General features: G+C 51.9%; 8 protein-coding genes across 8 annotated transcripts; 3 read left to right on the top strand and 5 right to left on the bottom strand.

Annotated features, from left to right (window-relative positions):
* Positions 1 to 164: 164 nt before the first annotated feature.
* On the bottom strand, positions 165 to 4617 carry AYO21_08132 (hypothetical protein; the record flags this gene model as incomplete). The annotated part of the gene is made up of 3 exons (XM_022658080.1): positions 165 to 1151; positions 1200 to 4025; positions 4237 to 4617. The coding sequence occupies 3 exons, from the start codon at positions 4615 to 4617 to the stop codon at positions 165 to 167; spliced, it is 4194 nt and encodes a 1397-aa protein (XP_022509600.1).
* Positions 4618 to 8331: 3714 nt separating this feature from the next.
* Positions 8332 to 9806, top strand: AYO21_08131 (hypothetical protein; the record flags this gene model as incomplete). The annotated part of the gene is made up of 2 exons (XM_022658079.1): positions 8332 to 8450; positions 8501 to 9806. 2 exons carry the CDS (start codon positions 8332 to 8334, stop codon positions 9804 to 9806), a joined length of 1425 nt encoding a protein of 474 aa, XP_022509599.1.
* A 483-nt stretch (positions 9807 to 10289) lies between these two features.
* Positions 10290 to 10808, bottom strand: AYO21_08130 (hypothetical protein; the record flags this gene model as incomplete). Its single annotated transcript, XM_022658078.1, has 1 exon — positions 10290 to 10808. One exon carries the CDS (start codon positions 10806 to 10808, stop codon positions 10290 to 10292), a length of 519 nt encoding a protein of 172 aa, XP_022509598.1.
* Positions 10809 to 11742: 934 nt separating this feature from the next.
* AYO21_08129 (hypothetical protein) lies at positions 11743 to 14099 on the bottom strand (the record flags this gene model as incomplete). Its single annotated transcript, XM_022658077.1, has 3 exons — positions 11743 to 13760; positions 13886 to 13958; positions 14043 to 14099. The coding sequence occupies 3 exons, from the start codon at positions 14097 to 14099 to the stop codon at positions 11743 to 11745; spliced, it is 2148 nt and encodes a 715-aa protein (XP_022509597.1).
* A 1465-nt stretch (positions 14100 to 15564) lies between these two features.
* On the top strand, positions 15565 to 17196 carry AYO21_08128 (hypothetical protein; the record flags this gene model as incomplete). Its single annotated transcript, XM_022658076.1, has 1 exon — positions 15565 to 17196. One exon carries the CDS (start codon positions 15565 to 15567, stop codon positions 17194 to 17196), a length of 1632 nt encoding a protein of 543 aa, XP_022509596.1.
* Positions 17197 to 18440: 1244 nt separating this feature from the next.
* Positions 18441 to 21891, bottom strand: AYO21_08127 (chitin synthase 1; the record flags this gene model as incomplete). Its single annotated transcript, XM_022658075.1, has 3 exons — positions 18441 to 19738; positions 19788 to 21682; positions 21737 to 21891. The coding sequence occupies 3 exons, from the start codon at positions 21889 to 21891 to the stop codon at positions 18441 to 18443; spliced, it is 3348 nt and encodes a 1115-aa protein (XP_022509595.1).
* An 820-nt stretch (positions 21892 to 22711) lies between these two features.
* Positions 22712 to 23809, top strand: AYO21_08126 (hypothetical protein; the record flags this gene model as incomplete). The annotated part of the gene is made up of 1 exon (XM_022658074.1): positions 22712 to 23809. One exon carries the CDS (start codon positions 22712 to 22714, stop codon positions 23807 to 23809), a length of 1098 nt encoding a protein of 365 aa, XP_022509594.1.
* A 310-nt stretch (positions 23810 to 24119) lies between these two features.
* AYO21_08125 (hypothetical protein) lies at positions 24120 to 25922 on the bottom strand (the record flags this gene model as incomplete). Its single annotated transcript, XM_022658073.1, has 5 exons — positions 24120 to 25015; positions 25071 to 25097; positions 25185 to 25433; positions 25484 to 25783; positions 25835 to 25922. The coding sequence occupies 5 exons, from the start codon at positions 25920 to 25922 to the stop codon at positions 24120 to 24122; spliced, it is 1560 nt and encodes a 519-aa protein (XP_022509593.1).
* Between the last annotated feature and the right edge of the window lie 349 nt (positions 25923 to 26271).

Below are 26271 nucleotides of genomic sequence, written 5' to 3'. Positions count from 1 at the left end.
CCACCACAGCAGAAGCCATCTCCGCTGGCATCACTCAGCCGTGACAGTCATTCCTAGAGGGCATATTGATACTTGGATGGTGCGCTCAGTGGCATTAATTGATGGCGGATTGTCGTATCTCATCTGGTCAACGAATGAACATCCTACAAACCAATATTCAAACATCACTTCAAGGCGAAGCTGAACAGCGTATCCATCTCCACCCACTGACGCCCACATTTCTTCAGATATCCATCCACAACCGCCTTGATCCCCTCGAATGCGTCCTTGTTCGTCTCCGCAAGCACCATGATCCGATCCTTCTTCTGCGCGTATTCCTTTTCTGATCGGGCCTTGTTCTTGGCCTTTTCGATATCAAACAACGCCGCAAAGTACAACATTTGGTTGTACAGCTTCTTTTCCGAATATTCATATGACATCCGTCCGAGACAGCCTTCAGCACGCCCATTCGGACCCAGGCATCGATGTCCATACACTGACATCTGCCGGGTTCGGTTGCCGCAGGATGGATCGTCGCAGACCAACCAGCCCTCATAGTAGGCAGATGTCTGCGCTCGAATTTGTGACTCCAGCTGCATGACAATCCTCAATCGTGGAAAGAGCTTCTTGCAATCGGCGTTGCCACATGAAATACCCTCGGGTGTGCATGAGTCTGTTGAATCGCAAATTCCTTCGAAAATTGTTGTCTGTTTGCACTCTCGACACTTCAGGCTGAGCCGCGCAGCGTCCTGGAAGCGGACGCTGTCGGGAATTTGCGATTCAAGAGGGAAAATCTCGGTGCTTCGTTGGCTTGCTCCGTTCGAGCTGTTGATCTGATATTTGCGAACGTCCAGACCCAAGCATTCAGCCAGTCTGACCGAATCAGTCCCAGGGATGGGCGCGCACAGTCTTTCAATAGGCGGGAAGATCTGTTTGTGGAGATAGTATTCGACATCGGGAACCAAGCCAGAATCTGTTTTCTGAACATCTTGGGGGGTGTAAGATCGCTTCGGCGCTGGGAGGCCCTTTGTCTCTTCGTCTCCCATTGTTACAATGTAGGACATGACATCGTTGACCCGAACTGGTTTGCCTCGACTGATCTCACGAAGGGCAACTTGCACCTGAGGCATCGAATCCGCGTTGGGATATTCCGTCGGGTTTTTTCCCAGTTTCTGGGAGAATCAGCAATGTCCTACAAAAAGGGATCCAGCAAGACTTACCGTATAGATGACATATTTCTGTACGGGAATGGCATTTTCCCTCATCTTGCTCGACAACTCCCGAAGATATTCATGGATTTTCTCGAGGACAACCTCCGAATCTTCCCCCGAGAGGATCTCGTTCAAGAGCTTCTGAGACGCCTCCTTGGACAAGGCGCAGTATTCTCTTCTCTTCATGTCAAGACCTTTGACTTCGAGCTTCTCAACATACTTGCCATCTATCTCGGCCATGTTAATAGCGGCATACTTCTTTTTGGCATGCAGCAACAAGCGTCGGAAAACATTGTCGATGTCAATCTCCAATAGTTTGTATCTTTCATTGACCGAGCGCTTGAACTCTAGCCCAACGCTCAGGGCCTGGGCGATATTGTCTGCATTGGTGTTGATCATGACGGAATCGGTATCACCATAGATGACTTGCAGTTGGTTGCTTTCTGCGAGGTCCTTGGTGCTTCTCAGAATCTCTCTACCTTTGAAGGTGGTGAGCATGGCTAGCGGCCGTGCATAGAAGCGGGATTGGGTATAACCGAGACACCCATACATGGAGTTGGCTGTGAGTTTCAGTGCCATCTGCTTGGTATCCCAGAGTGCCTGTTGTTCTGCAGAGGCTCGTTTGTCCTTCATCAGCTTCTTGACTTCCCGACGGCGTGTGACAAGGTTGGCGATAAGTTTTGGTAAGATTCCTTGTGGTTGATCGACCGGCACCTCTGGCACCTTCTCCTCGTTCTCATTTTCGGCGGTACTTGACCGATCAACAGTCGTGAAGCAGATGTTGTACTCTTGGATGATGCTGGGATACAAACTGTTGAAGTCCATGACAAGGATGAACTTGTCGTACAGGCCCTTTTCTGGCTCGAAGACCAGCCCACCTTTGTACTTGTCCTTCTTTTTGGTGTCGGCTCCATCATCTTCGTCATCATTCTCCTGCGCCTGTTTTGCCCGACCTTTACCAAATTCCTTATCGGGACAGATGTATTTATTGCGGTAGAACTCGTGCAGTAAAATGTACTCATTTCGTTCAGCTCGTGTGCCGCTCAGGGTTCGAGCCCACGAGTTCCCAGCAAGCTCTGTGAGCACTTTGGTCAGTGGCAGCATTTGCAACTTCAAAGCCAGCGCCGCGATGAAAAAGGTGTCAGCGTGGCAATGAGTCACGTAATTGAGCAGCCCATCGCGAGTGGTTGCCCACGTCTTCAAGGCTGCTTCATTGTCCAGCTCACGGCGGCGGTTGTCGGGCCCAAGGTAGAGGTCGCACATCTCTGTCAAGCTCCATTGTTGACATTTGGTCATCAACGACTTGCCCATGTCGTTTGCCAGATCGCACATGAGTCGTCCCGCGAGAAGCTGTCGCTCCGCAAAGAATGTGGCACCTCTCCCAAACGACTTGGGCCACTCTCCTCGTTTCAATCTACCGATCCGGTGCCAGCCTGGTGTTTTCTTCTCTTTCAGGCGACTCAGAAGAATGCTATAGTCGACTTCTTGAAGCTGATGGCCGATCAAAACATCGGGGTCGACCCTTTCGAAAAGTGCCAGGAACTTGCTGAGGAGAAATTGTTCTGTCTTCTCAAGCATAAATGTGTCGTTTCGCTTTTTGGTTTCAGCTTCGAAGCCAACCGGGTAAGCAGATCCGGATGGTCGCATCACTGTAAAGGTTCGAGAGGGCATTTCTTCCGGGGGAGTGGTGTCGGTAAGAGAGACATTCTCGTAGACGCGAGCACTCGCAACTAAAATTTCCTGCTTGTTCTCCTTGACATTGAGTTGTGTCCGGAACGCCAAAGACATCAATGTAAGGCGTGGAGCCTCGAGCTGCTCGGAGTTGCTCAAGACAGTGATGTTGGCCGGTTTGGTGACAGCACATTCCAATTTGCACCAAGAAGCGTTATTGACAGCGCTAAAATCGGCATCTTCAATGTTCAACCAACATGGCCCCATGATGTTCTTCCACAGCACAAACTGTTCAAACAAGGCCGTGTTTGTGCCAAAGACCCGGGAGAACGTCTCGCCTTTCAGGTCCATCGGGAGAGGGCTCTTGTCGTAGGGGTAGAGAAGCTTGAGGTATTCTGCTTCCTTCGGGACATCAGATAGTTCAAATGCGTACTTTCGTGTGCACGGTTTGACTTTTCTGGTGGACACCTTCATCTTGGACATCAACGAGTCGACTTCACCGTATACATCATCCATCTCAACTTCTTCGCTAGTTTCCTGGCCATTGACAACCCGATACTTTCTCGGAAGGAAGAAGAGCTTGCGGAGAATGTTGTCAACCTTGACGAATGCGCTGCGATACTGTCCGCTGGTCTTATCCTTGACCTTCCCAAAGAGACAAAGACTGCCATTGACTTCCGTATAGTCGAGCCAGAACATACGCAGACTGCCATCCTCTTCAACAGCGTCTTGAGGTTTCATCTTGCCGAAGGTTCGAATTATTTCCGAAGACGGACTACTTTGGATATTGAGTTTGCTGGTGATCTTGTTCCATGAAGAAGCATCTACTTCACTGACTGGCGGCAACGGCGGAGAAGAGCTCTGTGGTGTTGGAAGTTGTGGAGACTTGATTTTTGGCGGTGGCCTGCTGCCGGTCATGTTGATACTGGTTGATTGAGCGGCTTCATACCCAACAACTTGAGCAACGTCCATGATATCCTCATCTTCGTCCTCCTCTTTGATCTGCACTTTCGTCTTCCGTTCAACAGCCTTGACGACTGGAGAGGAAGGAAGAGGATCACTCATGATATTGTCGTCATCAAATGTCGGCACATGGTCGTCCTCTTCTTGTACAGACTGCGGAGGTGGAGTGTTGACCAGCTGGGTCGGCGGTCCTTGGTATCTCTGTCGAGGCTGTTCGCGAGAAGGAGGGGGGGAGAGCACCCTGACTTTGCGTCGATTGTCGGATTTGACTGTTTTTGGCGTATATGTGCGGGTAGAGAGGATATTGGCGTCGACTTCTCCGAGGAGATCAGCATGAAAGCTTCGTCTTCGGCAGTGGTTTGGATCTGGAGCAGTCAGACTCGGCCAGACAAATTTGAGAGAAGAGGCATACCTTGGGTTTGGGAGCCGCTGCGACAGGGCCATTGTTGAAGTAGTTGAGAATCTTGTGGTTGGTGCGGTCTTCTTTCTCACGATCGTCCTCACGTTTTCGCTTTGCAGCTTTTCCTTTCAATGGAAGCTCCTCGGCATCGTCGCTACTGTAGTATTGCCGCTCGTTCTGCCATTCTTCTCGACCGTCGTCTGCATAACCCTCCCCATTGTCGTCAACAACGAAGTCATCCTTGTCGAGGCGACTGCGCACGACTTTCTTGTAGCCATCTTCATCGACTTCATCGTATATGGCACCTTGATCCTCGACCTGGTAGGAAGCGAGTCGTGTCTTGCCGGAAGCTCGCTGAGCTCGGAGCTGAGCAAGTGCTGAACGATGCGACATTGTGCAAGCTGGAACAGCTGCAACAATGATGCCACGAGGGGTGAAGAGACAGCTGATTGAGAGTGTGAAGGAGTGATGGTGGTGAATGGGACGTGAATGGGACATTAATCGTCCAAGCGACAGACAATCGCGTGGAATCACGCTTCGCGTCTCCTACGCGTGGTGCGCGGGTTTCCGCGATCCGTGAATTTACTCCACCTACGCGCTGTTCTGGATAAACATTGTTCCGAATAAGCCCGCACTAGTATATAAGTCAGCCTCTCACGTGCCTCCCCACCACCCATCCTGCCATCTCACCTCCCCCTTATCACTTCCAGCCTCGCGGGCGAGAGCTGGCGGATATGTTCTGCAGAGATGACCTGCTCCACGGATCGTGTATCCAATCCATCCATCACGCATCACGCGTCACGATGTCACTCGTCAAAGCAGACAAGCAGATCTGTGAAATGTTTGCTGCCTAGATCTGTCAGCTACAAGCCTTGTTTGCTATTGACAGGCGCTGGAGAATGAATAAAATTCCTCCACAGCATTCTCAGCCATAGCGACTACAAATCAGCAAAGAGACCCGCCAAGCTGAGAATAAAGACGGCTACTATCGGACAGCCCTCGCCGCTTTGGATGAGAATCTAGATCGATATATATAAGTCGTCGTTGAAAAAGTACCGAGGTCCAGGCCCAAGGAGAACTCGAAAGAGAACTTTGACAAGTGGAATTCACCTAACAGGTTCGCAAGGCCCGACGGTCTTACCCGGGTCGTCCATGATGTGTTGAAATAAATCAACTTTACTCGGTACACGTTGAACCATGCTTCTCGGCATTCCTGCCCATTTTGCTGATGTATGGTGGCCCCTTCTGACCACCTACTCACACGGCCTCTAGTCGAAAGGTTGTCGCCGCGTAGGCTGCCAAGACGAGGATGTTGAGGAAACTCCCAGGTACATGTTCTTTTGACTTTCTACTTGTTCCCATGGCATGTTCAGGAGCCAGCCCGCGAGTGTAGAGCAACATACCACCTATCCTTCTACACGTACAACCCTTTGGACAACATCATGAATGCACTTTTCTCACTCAAAGATCGGATCTCATCACGACTGCGAAGGTCGCCAATAATCGCGCGCCAGAGTCCCCTCTCGGTGCAGGTTCAAGCCGAAAGAATCTCGACCTTAAAGAGATTACCAGTCGAAGTTCTACTGTGTATTGTCTCCCTTTTACCAACGAGCTCTGTTGCCTGTATGAGTCTAATCTCAAAGTGGCACCACGAAGTTCTCTTCAACCAATTTGATCCAAAATGGCAAGACAACGATACAGAAAAAGCACGCTTTCTTCTAGGCTGTTGCGGCGATAGGACGAGAAGCCTGGATCTATTGAGCTGTGGTCGCTGCGCCACCGACCTACGAGTCCGGGTGGAACTGGACTGCGGTGGTACGCGCGTCCAAATTGAAGTCGAGACATGGCAGTCTCTTGGAGGTCGAGACTCTGACAACAGGGACGAGGCAGAGGATGCACATTTCTCTGACGAGCCTATTATAGATGAGCCCTTCGATATCAATCATCCTCCTATTCGCGACCTGGAGAAAGTGTTCAAAGGAGGAGTTGAAGGAGAGTACGTAGGGTTATGGTCCCCGAATCAGCTTCGAAGGCGCCAGAGCTGGATTCAGCTGTGGAAATGGCACTATGACCCAATTATGGCTCAATTGCGTAGATACGGTGTCCCCTGTAATGATGACAGGATGCCAGCTCGAATTCAAGACCAGGCGCTGCCCTTGCAATGGTGACGGGCTGCCCACCTCGACCTATAGCTCAGTTTGCACCCGCTCTCTCGGCTGCGCCATGCAAGGAGACCGTGAATGATTGCCCAGCGGCGAGTCGCTCAATCCGATTGAGAATCTCGACGATCTCAGTCTGCTTGGCGATTGCTGGTGCTGAGCCTTGCCGGAGTATAAAAGAGCAGAGAGAGAGAGGAGGGGGGGGCCGGGTCGACTAAATATTCATCGGCGGGAGAGTAACGCGGCGGGTGATGAATCGGCGAAAAAGTCGCACAACGACGACAGTTCGGGGTTTACATAAGTCCTGGCTGAGAGACTTCCTCCCTCAGCAGATGCCGGACGCTCGTATCATGACCTTGAGCTACAATGCCGACGCGGCGTTTGGACAGTCGACCGCGGAGATCATTGATCATGTCAAAAGCTTGTTGACCAGCTTGGTGGACAAGACAGAGGAAGGGGAGAGGCGGAAAATATGGCGCGGACCAGGGAGCAGAAAACGATATTGATGTTGGCTTAGGAGGTACACCGTCCTCTAATATTTGTTGCCTACTCTCTAGGAGGGATTGTGGTGAAACAGGTATATCAGTACTAGAGTCTTGACACAATCAGTGTCGTCTGATACGTGATCCAGGCACTGTTGCAAGCGCAGCTGGGGCACGCGATACCAGATAATCAAGGATGCGACGGTCGGTTTGATCTTTTTCGGCACGCCTCATCGCGATAGCGATAAGGTGACGCATGGGAAAGTGCTGGCGAACGTGGCGCAGACCATCAGTCGTCGACCTCCCCCTCGTCTGCTGTCGGTTTCTGAAACCAATTCAAATGTTCTTCTCCGATTGACCACGGACTTTCGCTATCAGCTGCCTGACTACGACTACTTCCAGTATCGACACGCCATATGTGCCAATTAAGATAGCGGTCGACTATGTTAGCATACTCCCATATTCGGAAACTACCATACTATCATGACTATAGCATAAGCTGTGGAGGATTCTGGTCAGGAAACAGTTATATATGATATGTTTATCTTCATAGGATGCGTATCAAGTGAAAGAAAAAATGGGTGCATCTCTATTTATGGGACAGCTCACTCGCTGTTCGCTGGGCCATATTTGACGAGATAATCTGGCCACCAGAGGTTACATTCCAGCCAGCTTGTAGTTTGTATCCAAACCTACCCCAAGGGATCTCTGCCGCGAGAACCGAGGCGGTAGTATCTGCACATGCCGAGAGCACCACAAGATATCGCATTCAAGTCGAGGCGGAGATTTTCTTCCCGTTGACAGACACCCCGGCATCCAGTAGCATCTGCACCACTTTCTCATTCCCAGCCCCAACCGATGCCGCTTGCAGTGCGTACCACCCTCCACAATCAATATCCGCCCCAGCATCCAGCAGCATCTGCACCACCTTCTCATGGCCGCCTAGCGACGCTGCTTACAGTGCATTGCCATACACTCCTCCTTCTGTATCGACCCCCCGTTCCAGTAGTCAGTAGCATCTGGTCTAACCATGGTAGGATCGAAGTACGAGGTATCCAGGCAGCAACCCCTGGGCTGAAACGAATAGGGGTATACAGCTGGGCAATTGTAGCCGAGGCCCAAAGGGACCCGCGATGCTCCGTCACGTGCCCGATTAAAGCGGCCGCACTCCCTTTCCCTAACGAAAATGGTCAGTTAGGGGTGTATATAATGTATGTATATATATATATATGCCGCCAAGCGTGTGAGTTATTGGAGCTTTGGGCAATTACCATGCCACTGACCATCCCAACGACAGCAACATTGGCGTGAACACAGTCTCTCTGCTCTAAGGGTCAAGATGGGCTTCCGCAAGCGGTGCCTTTGTCGCACGGATCCTTTGTCATGGCCTTCTCCCTCGGACTGTGTTGCCAGATCACACACCTGCCGCCTCGAGAAGATACCCTGTACTCTCAGAAGGGAATAAAATGTCGGCTATGACGATGAACTTGGAACCAGAGACACAGTACATGGTAGCGGAGGCGTTGGTGGCGGAATTTCGTTGGCTCGGCGATAGAGCCTGGCAGAGAGAGCGCGAGGCAGACAGGTAAATCTCCTCACCGTTCTCGCCAGATTTCCAAGCTAACTTCGACATAGGCATCGGGTCCTGTGTACACTCCAAGCGCTGAGATTGACATGCCGGAGTTTGGGACAAGCCAAGATCATCAAGGCAGCCATATACGAGGAGATCACGCTTCAGGCAACGACACTCGAATTCGACCGCCTGACACCAACCGCAATCATGTCCCTTGCGCCCTTCGTTCGAAAAGTCAATTTCCTACCCACCCCATTTGTCACCAGTCTGGATCTTGGTGCATTTACCAGAGTGCTTTGGGTCTTGTCACAACATGAATCAAACCTACCCCTTCGATGCCAAAGACATGTGGCGAGACAATGGGGTGACATCCCGACGACGGAAGCCGGAATCGCAGCTGCTTTCAGGGCTCATGGCAAACAAGCCAACGTGGATGAATATCTTATAACCTGTGGTGAACTGCAATGCCTGTGGACTGCGGCGCTTCGATCTTTCCAGCATGCGAACAGTTTTGAACTACTCTCAGTCTTTGACAGCCACCCACTGGATCCAAGTGAGCACCCCGGAATACTTCACTGCGACTCGTGCCTGGAATCCAAGTACGCACTATTCGACCGGACGGGGGCATCCGAGGGACAAATGCTCCGTACGGCGATCCAGTGTCTTGCGTCCTCCAACGCGCAGATCAAGACCCTATCGATCCATCGATCTCTTGCCCAGCATTTTCCCACATGGCCGTCTGCTTCGTGGAACCTATTGGATCTCAGCAGTCTCAAGACCTTCAAATTTCCAGACCTTGAGATCGTCGAAGATGATGACGACGAGCACTTCGTGGAACGAGACGCAGCTGTGGAAAATTGCTTGGTGCAGTTCCTTCGGAAGCCTCTCCCTAACCTACGGGAGTTGAGCATCGACCACCTGACGCCCGAGCCTCGCATGACGCTGCCATTACTTCCGATGGGCTCCCTTGCCCACCTTCGCAATCTCACGCTCGGAGGGATAAGACTCCAGGTCTCCCGCCTTGCAACGATCATCACAAGTTGTGTTGCGTTGGAAGACATCTCTCTGAGGGACTGCCATCCTCGGGGACCTGGAGGACGTGTGCTAGAAGGGCCGGGAGATGACGCGTGGCGGCCGCTGTTCGACGCCTTGTCTCAACATCTAAACTTGAGACGTTTCACGATTGTCGACGAGTGGGACGCTGGTGACAGCCAAGGTGCGATCGGCGCTCCTCCCAATGTCGAGACCGAAACCTATCGGGTCACGCTCTACACCGGCATGGCGGCCCATCGAACTCCAGTGATCGATGGGGTATGGGATGCGGCAGTGCGTGCCTTCGTGGAACGGCAGCAGCAAGATCCGCAGTAATTTCTGGAACCAGAAGCTTTTCGGCGCGCAGGATATTATGGTGGGCCAGTAGAGGATTGAGTGGGAGCTGAAAAAAAGCCATTATACGTCAGGAGATGCGAGAGCTGGGGGTTAATATATCCCTGTGCTGATTGAAGTAGGACATGAAAAATGACAGAATTGTGTGAAATTGCGTTGAAATTGGCAACGGTCGTCCTTTCCAAAGTCCCGTGCGCGTATTACGCCTAAAGATCCGGACGGCCCGGCCAAGAGGGGAAATGGTGCCGGTCTCTAATCAATATTTGCCACGCTACGAATCACGGCACCCAATCTGGTCTCACACGAGTTCACATAAATATCAAGTTGGTTATGTAACACCAAGTGCTTTCAAAGACTTGGGTTGTGAGATGTATGGATATGTAGAAGCTGGTTTTCCGTATCGTCGCACCAGCGATAACCAATTCGGCGCCTCAATAGTGTGGCGCATCTTCTCAAACCCCCCCCTTATTCCTCCTTCGCGGAAAGCCTGTATGCCCCGAGCCATTGAGGATACACCAGTAGAACGAGAAGCCTCCAGGAGAGACCACTTGCAAAAGCCGCAGCGGATACCAGCATTGCGGTTTTGGAGAACCCGCTGCCATCGCCCTCAGCCAGCGCGAGATAGAGCGAGATCAAGGTGATGCAAACTTCGGCTGACCCCAGGAATGCGTACACTGTTGTCCGACTTTCAATACCACGTCGAGTGTTGGGGATTCCCAACGCCGTGGGCACGGCCAGGCTTGTGGCAAAGGCGCCATATTGCCGGACGGCGGCAATGAGACTGGGCGTTATCATGGCCGGTGTCGATACCAGCAGGCTGACAAAATGCTGGGGGCAAAAGACGATGTAACCTCCCATCACGATGTTGAGGATTGTCTCTACGCCCAGAGCGACACGAATCACCGTGCCAGGGCTCGACGGGTCTACTTGCACAGGCACCGATCGCAACGTCGTCGGTCGCACATATCTGTTGGAGGGCGACATTTGTTGGTAGTATAAAAGTCGTATTTGCTTTCTATTTCTACCCAAGGGAGCGTCAGTGGGGAAATATACTGGAAGATCAAACGTCACCCTCAACTGCAAATGGGAGGGCGACTTTACTTGGTGAGAAACACAGGGAAGTCGGCCCTTACTGGGGAAATACCTTGGGATGTTCGAGGATGATGTCCGGATGGGGCGGGCCAAGAAAGAGCAGCGACCTCCGTTTGCTGAAAGGTTTTGGCTAACAAGGGATCTAGAGAGTGGAAGGATCCTCCAGACAGCAGAGTCAGGCGCCAAAATATAAATATACACCTGCCAGGTTTACGGCAACTCTATGTGTTAGGAAGGCCGGATATTGGAACCCGGGCCCGAATCGATTTGCTCAAGTGAACATCCTGGGAATCTCTGGAGTAGCTCTGGAGACGAACATCCATATCATCTCTTCGTTCCGGGGCCCCAGCTCGTCGTCCGCTTGCTTCGCTCGAGATATGGGTGGAGCCCGCATGTTCCCCCGGATCTTTTTCATTCCTACGTTCCGGCTGGGCGGATCTCGGGGTCGGGGCCGAATTTAGCGCAATGCTTTGTATCCGAGTCAAGGAGCGTGGGTGTTATCAAGCCATGGCGACCAACACATCACATCACATATTGGGTACTCAGTCACTGACTCACATGGGCCTCTCGCATCAGCGTCGATACAGACCTGTCAGACTCACTTGTATACCCGGAAACTTGGCCTAGGGGGCCCGAAGGACGAAATTCCCGAGACTAGGGAAGCCTCGAGATCATTAACCTCGTCATGGTATATCGATGGGAAAAGTCCCTCGGCTGCATGTGGCAAGTGCTAAAAATATGCATCCATAAAGCGATTTCAAGGAATTCGATTGAGGTGTGATACTAATCCATCCGACAAAACCTTTTTCTACCATCAATCAATCAATCAGTAGTGCGTGCTGCCTCCAATCCCGCCAAAATTCCAGAGATCCGTAATATCAAAGTCAAACAATGTCTCGGAAAAGGTGTTGAATGGGTCCGTGGTCGTCGTCACGAACGGATCCAGCTCCGGTAGGTGTTGACCGGGCGTCGGCTGAGCACTCATCCCCACCAGCGTGTTGGCCGTGCTCATGGTCATATCTTCGACGCCGTTGCTGCCTGGCACAGGCTGAATTTGCTGCGACATCAGGTAGTTCTGGAGAGTGGCGACGCGGTCGGCCGTCGCTTGAGCAAACTTCTCCGCTGGCTCCCCTGGGGACGATTTGGAATGCAGCAGCCCGAGGGCGCTGCAGGTGAGCCAATACGTGTGAAACCCTTGGCCGAGCCTCTTGATGCGCTCCTCCATGACGTTGACGGCCTGCTCCATCAGATTTTCGGCAACGGTTGGATCCTGCAGCAATTCCTCCTTCGAACGGGTTGAAACGACGAGGTCGTGACAGGTTGCCAAGCAGGCCCGGAACAAATCATCTCGAAGATTGAGGTAGGTCCTCCTTCTACTGGGTGGTAGTCCGGTAAAAATCCTCATTGTTGACAGTGCGGCGTTCCGCCGGGCGGCGCGTGAGTAAAAGTGTCGTGCCGCCGCGTCTAGTTGGACGGCAAAGGGCTGATGCATGAGCAGGAGCATCTCGTAGAGGAGCAGCTCCGAGAGGGCTTCCGCCATGGCACTTGCAGCGTGATCAGGCCATTTGGGGAGGTTGTCGAGGGTCTGTCGGATCCTTTGATCAAGCTCGATGACGGTATCGCTTTCGAGACAGGTACGGACGCTGTTGACCCTGGAGATTATCTCCAGCCGGAGAGGCAAGTGTTGATGTGCCAGGCAGAGGAACGAGGTGCGAGTGAACTCGGTCATTGGCCTAGCCGGGGGCATCTTCTCCGTGGTTTCATCAAAGTCCTCATCGTGGAGGTTCAACGGCGGCAAAGTGTCCCAGTCGAGTGGACCGATGCTTGCTCCCATGCCGCGGTCAAGGCTATTTTGGATATCAAGTTCGAGGATTGTGAACCACAGTCTCCTGCGCATCTCTTGGTCGAAAACTGAGATGGTATTACTCAAGAAAGTGGGCTCTCGATGCAACCCAGACGACATGGCTTGCCGTAGCAGATGTCCTGAAACAGTCCATTCTCGCTTGATTTTGATGCAGTTCAGCTTCTTGGCAATGACCAGGAGAACGCGGATCTGAAAGACTTCCAGCGTCATGTGCTTGTGGCTTTGTAGCTCTAGCCAACTCTCGCAGACCTCGATCCATTTAACCGCTGCTTCACGGCAAACGGTACTCCGACCGATGAACCCTGAAGGGTTGCCAGCAACAGCGCAGTTCGTGCTGGCGCATACAAGAAGAAGTTGCACAAGGAACACCGAGGATGAGCCTCTGGACGAGGTCCAGAATTCTTTGTACTTGCGAAAGAAGGTCGGTGCATGTAGAATCCGATATGTTGTCTCAAGTGTCTCGAAATATTCTTGCACCAGAGTGTCTGTGCGGTTCTGTTCGGGGACCAACGACACCAGCGTGTCAAACTCTGGAAGTATCAAGCCAGCGTTGAGATCGTGGGGTTGATTTTTCCAGATAATTCTCGCCTTTTCGAGTGTCGGCAGTCGCTGCAAGATATCCTTCACAAAGCGGGATAGTTCCTCGAATTGTAGAAGTAGATTCGCTCCATGACTTGGGCCGAAATACTGCGTCTTGAAACCTTTCCCCCGGAGTAAGGCTCGTTCGTGGTCATGTAAGGCATTCTTATCGGCGCTCGCTCCCGAGGCGGTAGAATGGCCGAGACCCAGATACGCCGTCGACGAGATGGGACGCGTCCCCGTCGCTCTGACCTGAGTTTCCAGCTCGTATACCCGGTCCTGCAACTCTCGCAAAGACTTCGTTTGGGTGCGAGGTTGCGAGGCGGCGGACTGCTGGTTCTCCTCGTGGTTTCGGGCACTCTCATGCTCTTTAGAACGAGCGTGCCAAACCTCTGCATGTTCTGATATTTACAGGACGTCAGTACTCGCTCCAGATCAAATATGTAGGGCAAGAAACTAATGTGAGAGAGCGCTGGCATAGGCAACCTTTAGGGTCATTGGAGAGACCATATGTCAAAGAGCTTACCAGTCCAAGAAGTAACCGAGGCCTCTCTGCGTATCTGTGGGCTCTCATCGGACGGGGTAGGGATAGCGTTGTCCTGCTTGGTGTATGAGACGTAGTCACAACTCACACCTCCCTTCTGACATCTGACACAAGATGGATATGTCCTATCACATCTCACTTTTCTCCGCCGGCAAGCCACACATGAGAGTGCTAGGCGACGGCGCTTGGGACCCATAGTTGTGTACGATCGAGTTTTGAAAGCCGATGATTTAAGACCGAAGTGCGGATAGCGCGCGTAGGATGGGCAGGGCTCCTCGATAACTGCGCTCCTCGGTGTTTGTCCAAGTGCTCTTGCACCGATCGGATTAGGACCGAGCAGCGATATAAGAATGGTGCGAGCCGTTGAACCTAGAGCCAACCTAGACGGGAGATGAATTGGGGAAGCACACCAGTGGTCTATCTAGGGAAAGAGAAGAGGGCTTCGACAAAGTGCGTTGGCAATGGTTCAAGAATGACATACACGACACTATTGAGAAATAGGCAGAAACCATCATCGAAACCCTCAAAACTTCATGAGATGGAGCTTGACGGAAGAGAAGTTGTCAGGGCTGGGGGCCGCATGAGGATACCATCAAACCATTGATTGCATTACGGTTAATCACTATGGAGTCTCACCTGTGACGCTTCTCGGTGCTCGGTCATAATCTCGGCCGAATTTCAGCTTATCCCCGACCGATATCTCCGAGCTTTGCTCCAACGTCTCCTCGTCCTCCACGCACCAACCAACTCCTTCTGCTCACTCGTGCATATCTCTCTCACTCAAATCTCGTTATCGACTTGCTCCCCACCGTGGTCTTGACGAACTCGAGCTGGCTGGATTGACTGCTTTAAGCTCCCTCTCCTGTGCCGTGATACCAGTTTTCGTTGTATCTTTGACGGGCGAGTCTTCTAGCGTGGGTCTCTTGTCGTTGCAGGCGATGAAATATGATTATGTGGATCATCAGGACAATAATAACGAAGGAGAATACAGCAATGCTGATAATGTTAGCGGTAGAAAACATCTTGTCTTTCGGAGTCGTTGCGAATTGTTTGGAGAAGAAACAACGAACGAGCCGAAGAGTCAACAGATATTTAAGTTGCTGTTCTCGCATCCTGGCTACTGCCTCTACCTCTGCCTCTCTGCCTCTGCCTCTGCTTCGAATTACCTCGAATCCTTTGTTACTGACACTTTGCGAGGCACATTATCAGCAGTGATACAAACAAGACAAAGGCGGTAAGTGACGACGACATTGTCTTAAACTCGACGCTTAGAGGAAGCATCGGTCCTTGACACCGATCGAGTGACATTGTCTTTACAAAGCATAGAGTCAATGTCGATCTTTCACAGAGTCCGAGGTGACAATTGCATTGTTCATCATTGACGCGATTCAAGCACTGGCTATTGTCTGAACCGCCATCTCTTTGCTGCCTCTTTGTGAGATGAGAAACTCATTGTTTTCTTTGCCTATCGTCACCCAGGCAGGCGGAACTCGATGGGTATAAGATGGACCCGAGAACGCGCATCAATGGGTTTCTGGCTCTCCATCCTTCTAACACAATCACCAGCGCCCCAGAAAGGGTTTCTCGTCCGACCGCGTAACTGCTCGCAATCAAAAATCACATCCACAACCAAGCCAATTCCGCGATCACCCCTTTCAACAATGGCGCCCCAACCTGAAGGGTCAAACCCATCTCTAACAGCCGAAGGCTGGACCTTCCTCGAATCTGACAATGTGTCTGAAATATCCAATTCCAGCTCACTTGATGAACTCTTCGAGCAGAATCGTCTGCATCTGACCGTCAATCCTCTTGACCCGTTCTTGCCTACAATCCGTCCCACAAACGACCTTTTCTACGATCCAATAGTTCCCGCTGCAACTCAATCCGTCTCACCAGCTCGGGTCGACGCCAGCGACGATGATGCTGCAGCTGAGACGAATCCCGATCAAGCTGACCTTGCATTCCAGATCTTGGACACCCCCCTCCATGATGCTACATTCGACTCGGAGGACTACTTTGACGATATTCTATCTGGCTCTTTTGTGGCTGGATATGTTGCGCCTGCTGAGGAGCAGGTCTCCAGCTACGAGAATGCGGTTAATGCCGACAACTATGACTTCCTAGATCTAGATCTAGCTACCAATGACTTCGCCCCAGAAAACAGCGTGTTGCAAACTGCTCCAGAGCTGGCCAGTCTCGACACATTTGACCCTGACTTCTGGGCGTCATTTCCTACAGACATAGACACGGGATCTCCTTTCCTCCCCAGTGTGCTCGACAATGTGCATTACCCTCCAGCTCCCGAGGAGGTTCTGTTGACGCCGCGCTCCCTGAGCAATTTGGCCGATTTCTATGGATACTCCGATCTGGTAACCGAACCTACTTCCACCTCAGCTCCGCAACATTCTCTAGCTGATGCCTTGCCGACTGCGCCAGACCAAGAACCCGAAGTTCCACTCCTGGAGGATCCTGGCCAACTTGGAATGTCTCAGCCATGGCAGCATAACCTTTCAGAGCTTGGCTTTAGTCAAACTCCTATGATTGATTTCATGCTAGAGGACATACTCTCCCAAACTGACGACAACGATGACAACGCAACTCTCTCTGATTCCTCGACGCTGAGGTCTAGATCATTCACAGAATCCACAGTTTCGTCTTCCTCTAGTGCAACCCGAAGCTCTTCCAAGCCGTCGGGGAGATACAGACACAGCCCAGAGTGGTTTGAAGCGGGTGTAAGACGTCAGCGAAAGGCTGCTTCCAAGACCCCGGCTACAGACTATCACGAGAGACTCGCGCGCAAGCGAGAAGAGCATCGACAACACCGGGAGGGGCTTCGCGAGAAGCTTCTGAGGGGGCGTGGAATAAGACGGCTTCATACGCCACCCCCGACTTCTAGCTCCCCTCTCCATCTGGCTGTTCCTCGAAGTGCACCTACACAGCGACCAAGTGTGTATCGCCCGCGTCATGTAGCACCCGCTCCGGTTCCCCGTCCCGCCCAACCCCCTGTCGCAAATCCAAGCACCCGAGTCGTATGGTACCAAAAGGAATCAGCCAGCACGGGTGCGGTTCTAGGATATGTTCGCCACGTCGAAGAATTCTACCCGCATCTTCCTGCCCCTGTTGGTACTCCTCTCATCCGTGTGACTGCTCCTGCTGCGACTCCTGTTTCAGCGAGCAGCTCTGTGGTTTCGTTGCCGGTGTCGCATAGACGACAAGCACCACTGCCGACCCCGGCCATGCATGGCGTACCTGCAGTTCATGGGGGACCCAAGCGTCCCATATTCCTAGATTGAGAGGGACTCTGACGATGCTTTTACAGGACCCTAGACTCGGGCCATGAGACGTGCGTGCCCAGGTGCGTTACTCTGAGCTTTCCCAAGTCCAGTGCTGACCTCATGTAAGTGCAAGGTTAGTTCAAAACCCCATTCCCCCCCCTTATCCGCCTCCCGCAATTGCTATTTTTCTGCCCTAGTTCGACTGCAAAGAAAAAACCCCTCGATGTCCTCAAGGCACCTCCCAAAAAAATTCGAAAAACTCTCTCTCTGTGACGAGCAGACAGGTCTCTATTGTTACCAGGGAGCGAAACAACAACCCTCCCAAAAAACCCCCCCGGAAATGGCGGTAATCTGATGTTTTCCCATGGCATGGCAAGGTAAGGCAACGGCAAAGAAAGGTAAGTTTATCGCCTCCCTCCCCCTTGTTCTTACAAAGGCGGTCGGATCGACTTTATCTTCCCTTTTGTCGATGGTGTGGTGTGGTGTGGTGTGGTGAGGTGAGAGGCCCCTTTTTGCTACGGAAATCATATCTGGTGTTTTTAGGGATAGGATAGGATAGGATTGGTTGGTGGGGGAAAAGGTAAGTCAAGTTCAGCCCATGAATGTTCAATGAATGAATGAATGAATGAATGGGACCAGGCCACATGGAGTCGACAGTTAGTTACATATACCGCCTTTACGGGTTGGATATGTGCCCTGTCCTATGTGTATCTCATGTGCCTGGCCTGTTCTGGACTGTGCTTGTGCTTTTTACTCAGGTAAGTTTAGATGAAAAATAGAAAAGAGAAAAGCTTAAGGTTTTGTTGACATGAAGTGTTTTTTCCTTCTTCCATCTGATTCACTCCGTACCCTGCAACCCGCCCTCTCTCAATTAATTTCTTCTTTTCTCTACAGTGGGCGGAGGAGGAAAAAGAGAAAGAGGAAAAAGAAAAAGAAAGGCCTAAGATTTTCTTTGCTTCTTGTCCCTTTTGAGCATTTCGCAGCATGCCATAAAGGGGGATCCGGATCCATAACTCCCCTTGGAAATAAAATCCCATCCCGAAATCGTCTAGAAACACACGGTCACACAGACGGGACAAAATCATACAAAAGTCCCCCTTCGAAGGGTCGTCGTAGTACATTTCCAACCATGACCGAAAACGGCGCCTGGCGCCCCAAAACTCCTTTTTTTCCCCTCCCTTTTTCCAATGCATTCAAAAGTAAATCATTTCTTCTCGTCCCAGAAAATACCCCCCTCAATACCGTCGTCTCTTCCATCCGCATTACCTCCTCCCTATCCAACTGAACTTCTCAGAAATCTTGCTCGTCACGTCGCTCAAACTGATGCCCGAGGCACTGCCCTTGCTCCCGCCGCTCAGTCCCGTCTTTCCACTCTCGCTGATCCCACTACCCAACCCCTTCCTGTGTCGGCCATTCTCGTCCCCGCCACCAAAGATCTTTTCAAACTTGGCTTGCAGTCTTCCTTCCGCAATGGCCGAGATGATGTTGATGACGCCGAATGCAGACGAGCCAATGGCGCGGAACAGTGCCAGAGCAGCCACAGACCACAAAAGGATTTTGAGGTACACGTTGTTGCTGATGTGGCTGCCCACAGGGTACGCTTCGGAGACAGCCATGGCGAGAATGGCGTTGCACACGATCCAGACTGCGACCATGTACGTACGGACGGACTTGTAGTAATCTTCCTGCAATTGAGACTCGCTGACGGGAGGTTTGGGTACTTCGACTCTATCGCGGAGATTGCGAAGCGCGACGTCGTATCCGGAATCGATATCAAGCTGTTCAGAGGGCATTTCCACTTCGACCGTGTTCCCACCAGATCCGACCGCTTTGGCCGCTCCAAGATCGGTGTGCATGACATTGTCGCCCTTGGTACCCCAAGTGACGTCGTGCGTGTTGCAGAATGCATATACTTGCAGAGTACAAATATACGACGGCAGCAGAGCAAAGTATTGTGCCGAGCTGGTGAACATATGCCATGGATCCAGGTACAGAAATGACATGAGGAAGTAGAGGCCGATAGTGCTGACTGTGCTGACAATGAGGTTGGTGAAGATGTTGTTCCCCAGCTTGTACGGATTTTTCGGGTCCGTGTTCTCCAATGCGTGTGTCGTGAGCTGCTTGACCACAATGTAGAGAGACGCAAAGGTGGTGTATGCCATAATTATCGAGTATGTGATCATGGTACCGGTGAACAACTTCTTCGCGCCCTGCGGTCGATTACCCATGCTGAGTATGAATTGTAGACAGATCAACAAAACAGTGGTATAGCGGAGGATGATGAAGATGTATTTTCCAATGTTGTGGCCAAAAGGATCGATCTTCGGATCCGACAGTGAACCAGCAATAAAGTAGAAGGTGAGGTAGAAGTTGGCCAGGGAGAAGAAGGTAAATAGCAGCGAGACGAACTGATAAATGAATTCGACATGGAGCAAGATCTTCCGAGTCAAGGTGTGGTCGGTGTGCCAGATCTGTTTGAAATGGACCAACGAGTATACGGCCGCGAAGAAAGCGCCATTGAGCCAGCGTCGTCGTTGAGAGATAAACTCGGGAACAGCGTCTGTCTCTAGTCAGCCCTGAATCTCAACTGTTTTTTTTTTCGTACTCACCGGGCACATCAGTCTCTCCGTATGCACTCTTCACAAACTTCAACACCCACTGTTCGCCACGTTTCGCAACAAGCTCCCAGCAGAGGATTCGGTCCTCAGCGAGATACATATTGGCGGTGAAGACGTCGGCATCTCGACCATGTAGCGTTTCTCCCTTAAAGTATTGGCTGAGCGGACCGTGGCCACTTGGATCATTTTGAAGGGCGTAGTATCGATACGCTGATAGAGCACCAGGTAACACGGTGATATAGCCAAACACTGACTCGAGTGGCTTATCGAGGATGTTACTCATCTTGTATTCAAAGTTTTGTGAGGCGACCAGCGGGTTCAGCAAGCCTATCCACCCCTTGCCCTTGTCAGCCTTGATCTCACCTGCTGCTCCGGCGACATTGGAATCTTGATCGAATGCTTTCCAGAGATGATAGAGTGCTTTCGAGTCCGGTTTGGTGCCCACATCAAGCAGGATGCAAACGTTGGGTGTCAGGGCGCGTCCGAAAGCATTGAAAAACCAACGGTGGGAATTGAGCTTTTTCTTGTTCTTCTCCTTCAGACAGAAGATCATTTGGCAAGGAACGATGCCTTTCTCCGCTCCTTTGAACTTCAGACTCTCATCCAGCGACACCTGAGTTGTGTATTCATATACATGGGCGGTGACTTCTTTCTGGTTGACCACGTTCTTGGCTATACCATCCTGGTAGACTCCCATGGCGGCCAGAGCGTTGAGGGTGCGAGGATGGACCTTCTGTCTCCCGTCTGCGATGATGCAGACGACAATTTTCTGCCAACCATCTTTGCCCCATGTCCGGGACTTTGTCCTCGAGCAGAAATGGCTGATGTTTCTCATGATGCCGTGCATTGTCCTCGTAAACTCGATCTCGCCTTCGTTGTACATGGTAACGCAGATGAAGAGCTCTGTTTCTCGAAGTGTAGTTCCAATATTCTGGCGTAATTTGTAACCTTGCACAACAAAGTCGTCTGGATCGCAGGTGACGGCTGTATATCGCATGTGTGTGAACTCTCGTTCATCTCTTCGAGGCAGAAAGCTGTGTAGGATTGTAGGGATCTTGCACTCGAGGATCAGCTCTCCATTGATGAGTCGCACTTCCTTCTTTGTCATCTGTGCAGACCTCAGTCCTCGTCGATCTTGTCTTCCTTCTGGAGCAGGGCCGTAGTGGTCCAATTTCTCGCTCTGTATATCGTCCTCTTCCGTGAAGGTCGAGTCAGTCATGTACGAATGGGCGGATTTCAGACTCGCCCGGGGATCGTTGTCAGGGACAAGAGGGTGACCGTTCACAAACACGTCATTCTCCAAGTCTGAATCTGGGATCGGTATCGTTGTTTCTGCTGCAGCGCCCTTGGCCGAGAAAAGTGGTGCAGGAGGTAGTGGCCTCCGTGGACTTCCGCCATACTGGGAGGACGGTGTGCCTGGGCGTGGGCTACCATTAAGGTCTGCCGGTTCATAAGAAACAGTGGACGCAGCTGGTCTTCCCCAGTCGGTAGACACTCGAGAAGGTGTAGAAGGTCTGATGGGTGAGCGAGGGTTCGCCGTCGGCGGGGGTATGGAGGGGGCCCGTCCTAGGCTGGAGCCCGGTCTTGAGCTGTATGCGCTCGACGCTGTAGGTCGATATCGTTCTGGGGAGCCTCGAAAGGAGGGAGAGGTTCTATATGAAGGACTCCTGTCAGCTTGAGAGCTCTTCTTGAAGGTCACAGTGGCCTTGAGGGTCGGCGCCCGGCCAATAAAGGTGGTCGATTGACGACTGCGCCGAAGACTCTCTTCGGCTTCCGCAATCAGTGAAGACACCGGTGACTGCATCCTGGCGCCTGGGACGGCGGACTCTGTGGGAGAGTCTTCCCATGCAACGCGCAGTACCTTGGGGTCAGGCACTGGCTTGCGCCTTGGGGAGGGTGGTCCATTGGGTTGGGTAGAAGAAACGGAGCTTGTCACATACGGTCTGTACTCATCTTGACCCTGCGGGAGCAGTCTTAGCGAATTGTTGAGTACGGGCATACTCATAGCATCCTCCTCTCCTGGGCCGTTGACATATGAGGGAGGCCCATCGGGATAGCCGGGTGGGATTTGTGTAAAGGACGAACGGTCGTCCATTGTTCGTGGAGCGGCGGGGTTTTGTTTACTCGAGATGAAGTCGACGAGGGCGGTCAGATCAAAGGTGTATCCATGCGCAGTGAAAGTAACAACAAGGTAAAGATGCAATCATACAGCGCACAGACGAAAGGTGTTTCGTCATGTGGAAGAGGGACAGACGAATGGCGTCGGGGTTGTTTTAGCCACGGCGTCGATAACAGAGGGACAAGCCACGGCCCAAAGCGGAAGGCTACAAACTGTTTCGAGGGGCAACCACTGAATGTCTTGGCACCGCATTTCAGCCTCGTCAGCATCCGCACCCACCCAATCAGCCCAATGCTCCGACGACGTCTGCATAAAATGCTAATTACAGAGCATTAAACACCCGCTGGTCATGTGCATTATTCCCAATGGATGCAAGCAGTCCCTTGTATCCCTTGTGCCCGTTCTATGACTGGTTAAGCACCGATGACACCACTCTCGAGTCTATGCACAACAGAAAGCTTACTCGGTACAACGTCTCTACACCCTACAACATGGAAAGGTAAGAATGAAACTTGTCCTTGTAAGAGAACCATGGCAATGCAAACTCTATGTCTCAATCAACGTGGCAATATCCTCGCATGCGTCCGAGATACCATGACCTCAATAACTCGATCGTCCGCACGCGGACCCTCGAACAAAGGATGGCTTTGTTATGGCGGCCCCTTTGATCCTCTTGTCCCCTTAACACAGGGTTTTCCGCTCGAGCAATACCTTTTTCGCAAACCCATCTCAGATAAAATCATCGGGCAGGGAAAAGAAAATTAACTCCTCATTACAAAAACCTGTTGTCGTAAAAATGTGTATCTGGGACTTGGCCGTCTTTCAGTGTGGCCACAACGGCAGCTTCACCCGGCGGGACGGTGGCTGCGCGCTGCCCACATCAGCATGCGAGAAAGAGCTCGTCAACGCCATCAGATATTCCATCCCGTGGAACTGTCCTGATTGTGCACAGCGCCTCGCTCGAGGCATCCCCCCTCATCCCGAGGACCACATCCACCCTCTGGCACGAAGCGTTCAGCAGCCGATGCGCCCCGTGGCGCTGCCGCCGCAGGCTGTCTCCCGTCGCGCAATGATCCGCAAAAGCCCGTCGCCCGTCGGTGACGGCTACGACTCCACCGAATCCGCAGAGTACACCAACTATCCGGGCCTCTCGCAGAAGCGTATGTCATCCAACATCAGCCCGACCAAAATCACCAAGCGGCAGAGGATTTCGCGAAACAGATATTCGAGCGACGCGCCCACGATGCTCGGCCGGCTGGAAAACATCGCCCAGGACCTGAATGATATCGCCATGCCATCGGCGATGGAGCGCAAGAGCGGCGTCGGCTACTCTCCGACCACAATGCACCTCCACGGGACTGTGCAAGACGTGTCGGAAATTCCGGTGAGCCTGGTCCCGGGCTTGATGAACACGTCCCCAACCCGGCGCCGCAACGACAGATCCCCGACTCTCGTCTCAGGCGCAGGCATCACGAAGCGCCGCAAACCCAGCAATCCTCCGCGCCGCATCTCGCCCACGCAACCCAGGGCGCCGTACGCGGACGCCAACGCCCCTTTCAGCCCAAGCACATATACCGGCTACGCGGCGGCGTCTCAGGCCGCGGCCCGGCAGAAGCAAACCGCTGCTCGGACCTACAACGAGACTCGCGACGATGTGGAGCGCATGATCGAAACCGGCCACCACTCGCGCGACGAAATCATGGCAACGGCCAAGTTCGCCATGCTGAACCACAAAGATCAGGAGCAAATCTTGTGGCAATATGAAAAGACCCGACGGACGAGGGAGAACCAGGGGAATGGTACGTTAGATGGCAGGAAGATACACAACGTAAGGTCTCGGGACGAGGGCAAGAGAGAGGGCCATAGAAAGAGGGGCGGCTGCGCAGTCATGTGAGGAGACTTCCGAATGTGGTCGGGCAAGCTCGTGGAAGATGGAATCTAGGTTTGGCCTTGAGGCGTAGTCTACACGCAGGCGCGTGCCCAGCTATCGGAGAGATCCACACGATCGAGTTTATGTGTACAATCCTGAAATAGATATTAGTGTCCTAATCTCATACCCCCTACGCTGCAATGCAATTCGTTCTTCAAAATCTTTTTGAACCTCTGAGTCGGTAAGTTTCGAGCTAGATAAAGGCTGGAGACAGTGGGCTCCTTACTACACTCGAAAGCAGTGCAAAGTAGCCCTCGAAGTCATCCATGTGATGTCACAGCGTGATTCCCTCCGAAAATGGCCACATCCTATAGATCTCTTCTTGGGACTTCTGGCCTGCCATTCTCTCTACATACAGAGTGAAAAGAGCCTTATTTTGTTCCTGCTTCTCGGTGAAATCCATTTCAGGGGGGATCCAGCCATCTGCGTCGGTGTCGAGATATTCCTTCGCAAATTCTCTTACACGGTGCCATTCTCTGTATTCCTCGAAATGTTTTTCATGTTTTTGAATTTCTTCTTCACGGAATGTGTAGGGACACTCACCCGGCAGATCTAGATCATGCCAGGAATTGAAAATCTCGATTAGGCACTCCCGCAATGGCGCAGGCCCCTCTTCCCATGTTGCTCCACAACGAATGAAGAGCTCACGATATACTCGAGGCAAGTTCATGGCATCGTAAGCATCCTTGTTGTCAAGGAGGCATCTTATCTCATAGGCTTTGGCCGCTGTTGCCAGGTTCAAGTTGTACTCTGCCAACTTCTTTTCTTTCTCATCCAAGTCTTTATAGTCATCAGGTAACTTGGGCGTGACGATCCCAGCCGGGTAGCCTTTTGGTGGAGTCAAGAAAACCGGCCAGCGTGCCTGTAAGAACATAGGAGCTACTTGTGTGAATTGCCAGTCGATAATTGCCGAGATTTTGGAAGGGTCATTCTCTGAGACAAAAATATTGCCCATGTGTAAATCGGTGTGGCAGGCGGTAGGTTGAGCATGTCGAAGGAGGTCAGAGTGAGCGCCTAGAATCTTCATGAGCTCAATGGTTGTCTCTAGCAAAGAGATCTGTTCAGCAGCTGTGCCACGATGGTCAACCACGCGAACGCTTTTCGATTCCTGAGAGATGCGATAGATCTCGCGTTTTGCTAGGGCAGTTCCAAATTCGGTGAGGCAAGGCCCTAACGATGGATCAGCCTTTCACAGAGGACATAAAGTTAGCAGAAGCGTACATACAAGGCCCAAGGATCAAGTTCCCAGGCACTGTAGACCAAGTTGGGTCGCAGGAGCGACCAACACAATAGGACTCAGATCGATCTATATATGCAGGGAGGTTTACCCTTCTCTCACCCTCAGGAAAAGAGCGGCGAGAATATACGCAGCCATAAGCCGGGAACTTTGTCGACATCAGTTGACTCTCCCACTTGGCTAACTGTTTGATGATGGCAAGTTTGCATGGCTCCTCAATCTGATCCCACACTTTGAAGAGCTGAACACCGGCAGCCTTTTCCATGATGATGTACTCCGCCCCAACAGGATTCGAAGCATCGACACTCCAGGTATAGACGTATGGTACTGGGATGTCCGTATGCTCTCTCACTTTGAATAGTCAGACATCACTCGTGCTTGCGGTAACTTGGAGTTCATACCGTATTCCAGAGTAGCGACCTCTGAGGCAGTCGTGTATTTTGCGAGGCCGGCATTGGGACACGGAACCTTCGCAATGAGCTCTGTTCCATTCTCTCTTCGTATACGTAATGCTTTGCTGAATCCGCCCTCCAACTTTTCGACTTCTCGAACAGGCGACACTGAAGGGCCTGTGGAGGCTGCAATAGCACAAAGGGCTTCTAAATCAAATTTGACATAACGACCATCACGTTGTTGTTTGTCTCGAGTCAGAAATCGACCATTGGTATACTGAAAGAGCTCCTCCTGGCTAATAAGTTTGTCTAGGAGTTGTGATTAGTAGGTTACTCCCTGACGTGTTTGCAACAACTTACCACGGCATATTAAAGGGATGCTCTCTGACGAACGCAAGGGTGGGGTTTTAAATGTCAAGAGATGACGTGATCTTGACAGAAAAGACATGCTGCGAGCTTTGGTGGTAGGAAGTACGGAAGGAGCAAACGGAAACGCAAACGCGAGGTCTTGTTGCAGTACTCTTTCCGTGTTGTCCCCAGACAGAGACAGATGAAATTCAAAACCCGGGCAGCAGTGGTTGTACTTTCAAGCGACATGCCAAGGACTACGTTACAGGCAAGGGTACTGGTTCAAGTCCCATTCCTTTCACCCTCATTTCGAACAACCATGGCACCACGAGACAGTGTAACCGCTCAGAAGCAGAAGACTAGAAGGCAGCCCATGAAGCTGCCACATCAAGGTCATCTATCCGCCTCCTCCTTCAGTACTCGACTCACCGGCAAAGCTGAACGCCCTC

Source organism: Fonsecaea monophora (genome assembly GCF_001642475.1).
Source record: "Fonsecaea monophora strain CBS 269.37 chromosome Unknown Scaff68, whole genome shotgun sequence".
In the NCBI taxonomy this organism is placed as follows: domain Eukaryota; kingdom Fungi; phylum Ascomycota; class Eurotiomycetes; order Chaetothyriales; family Herpotrichiellaceae; genus Fonsecaea; species Fonsecaea monophora.
The sequence above is the reverse complement of the archived record's forward strand: the minus strand, read 5'-3'. Positions and strand labels throughout refer to the sequence as shown.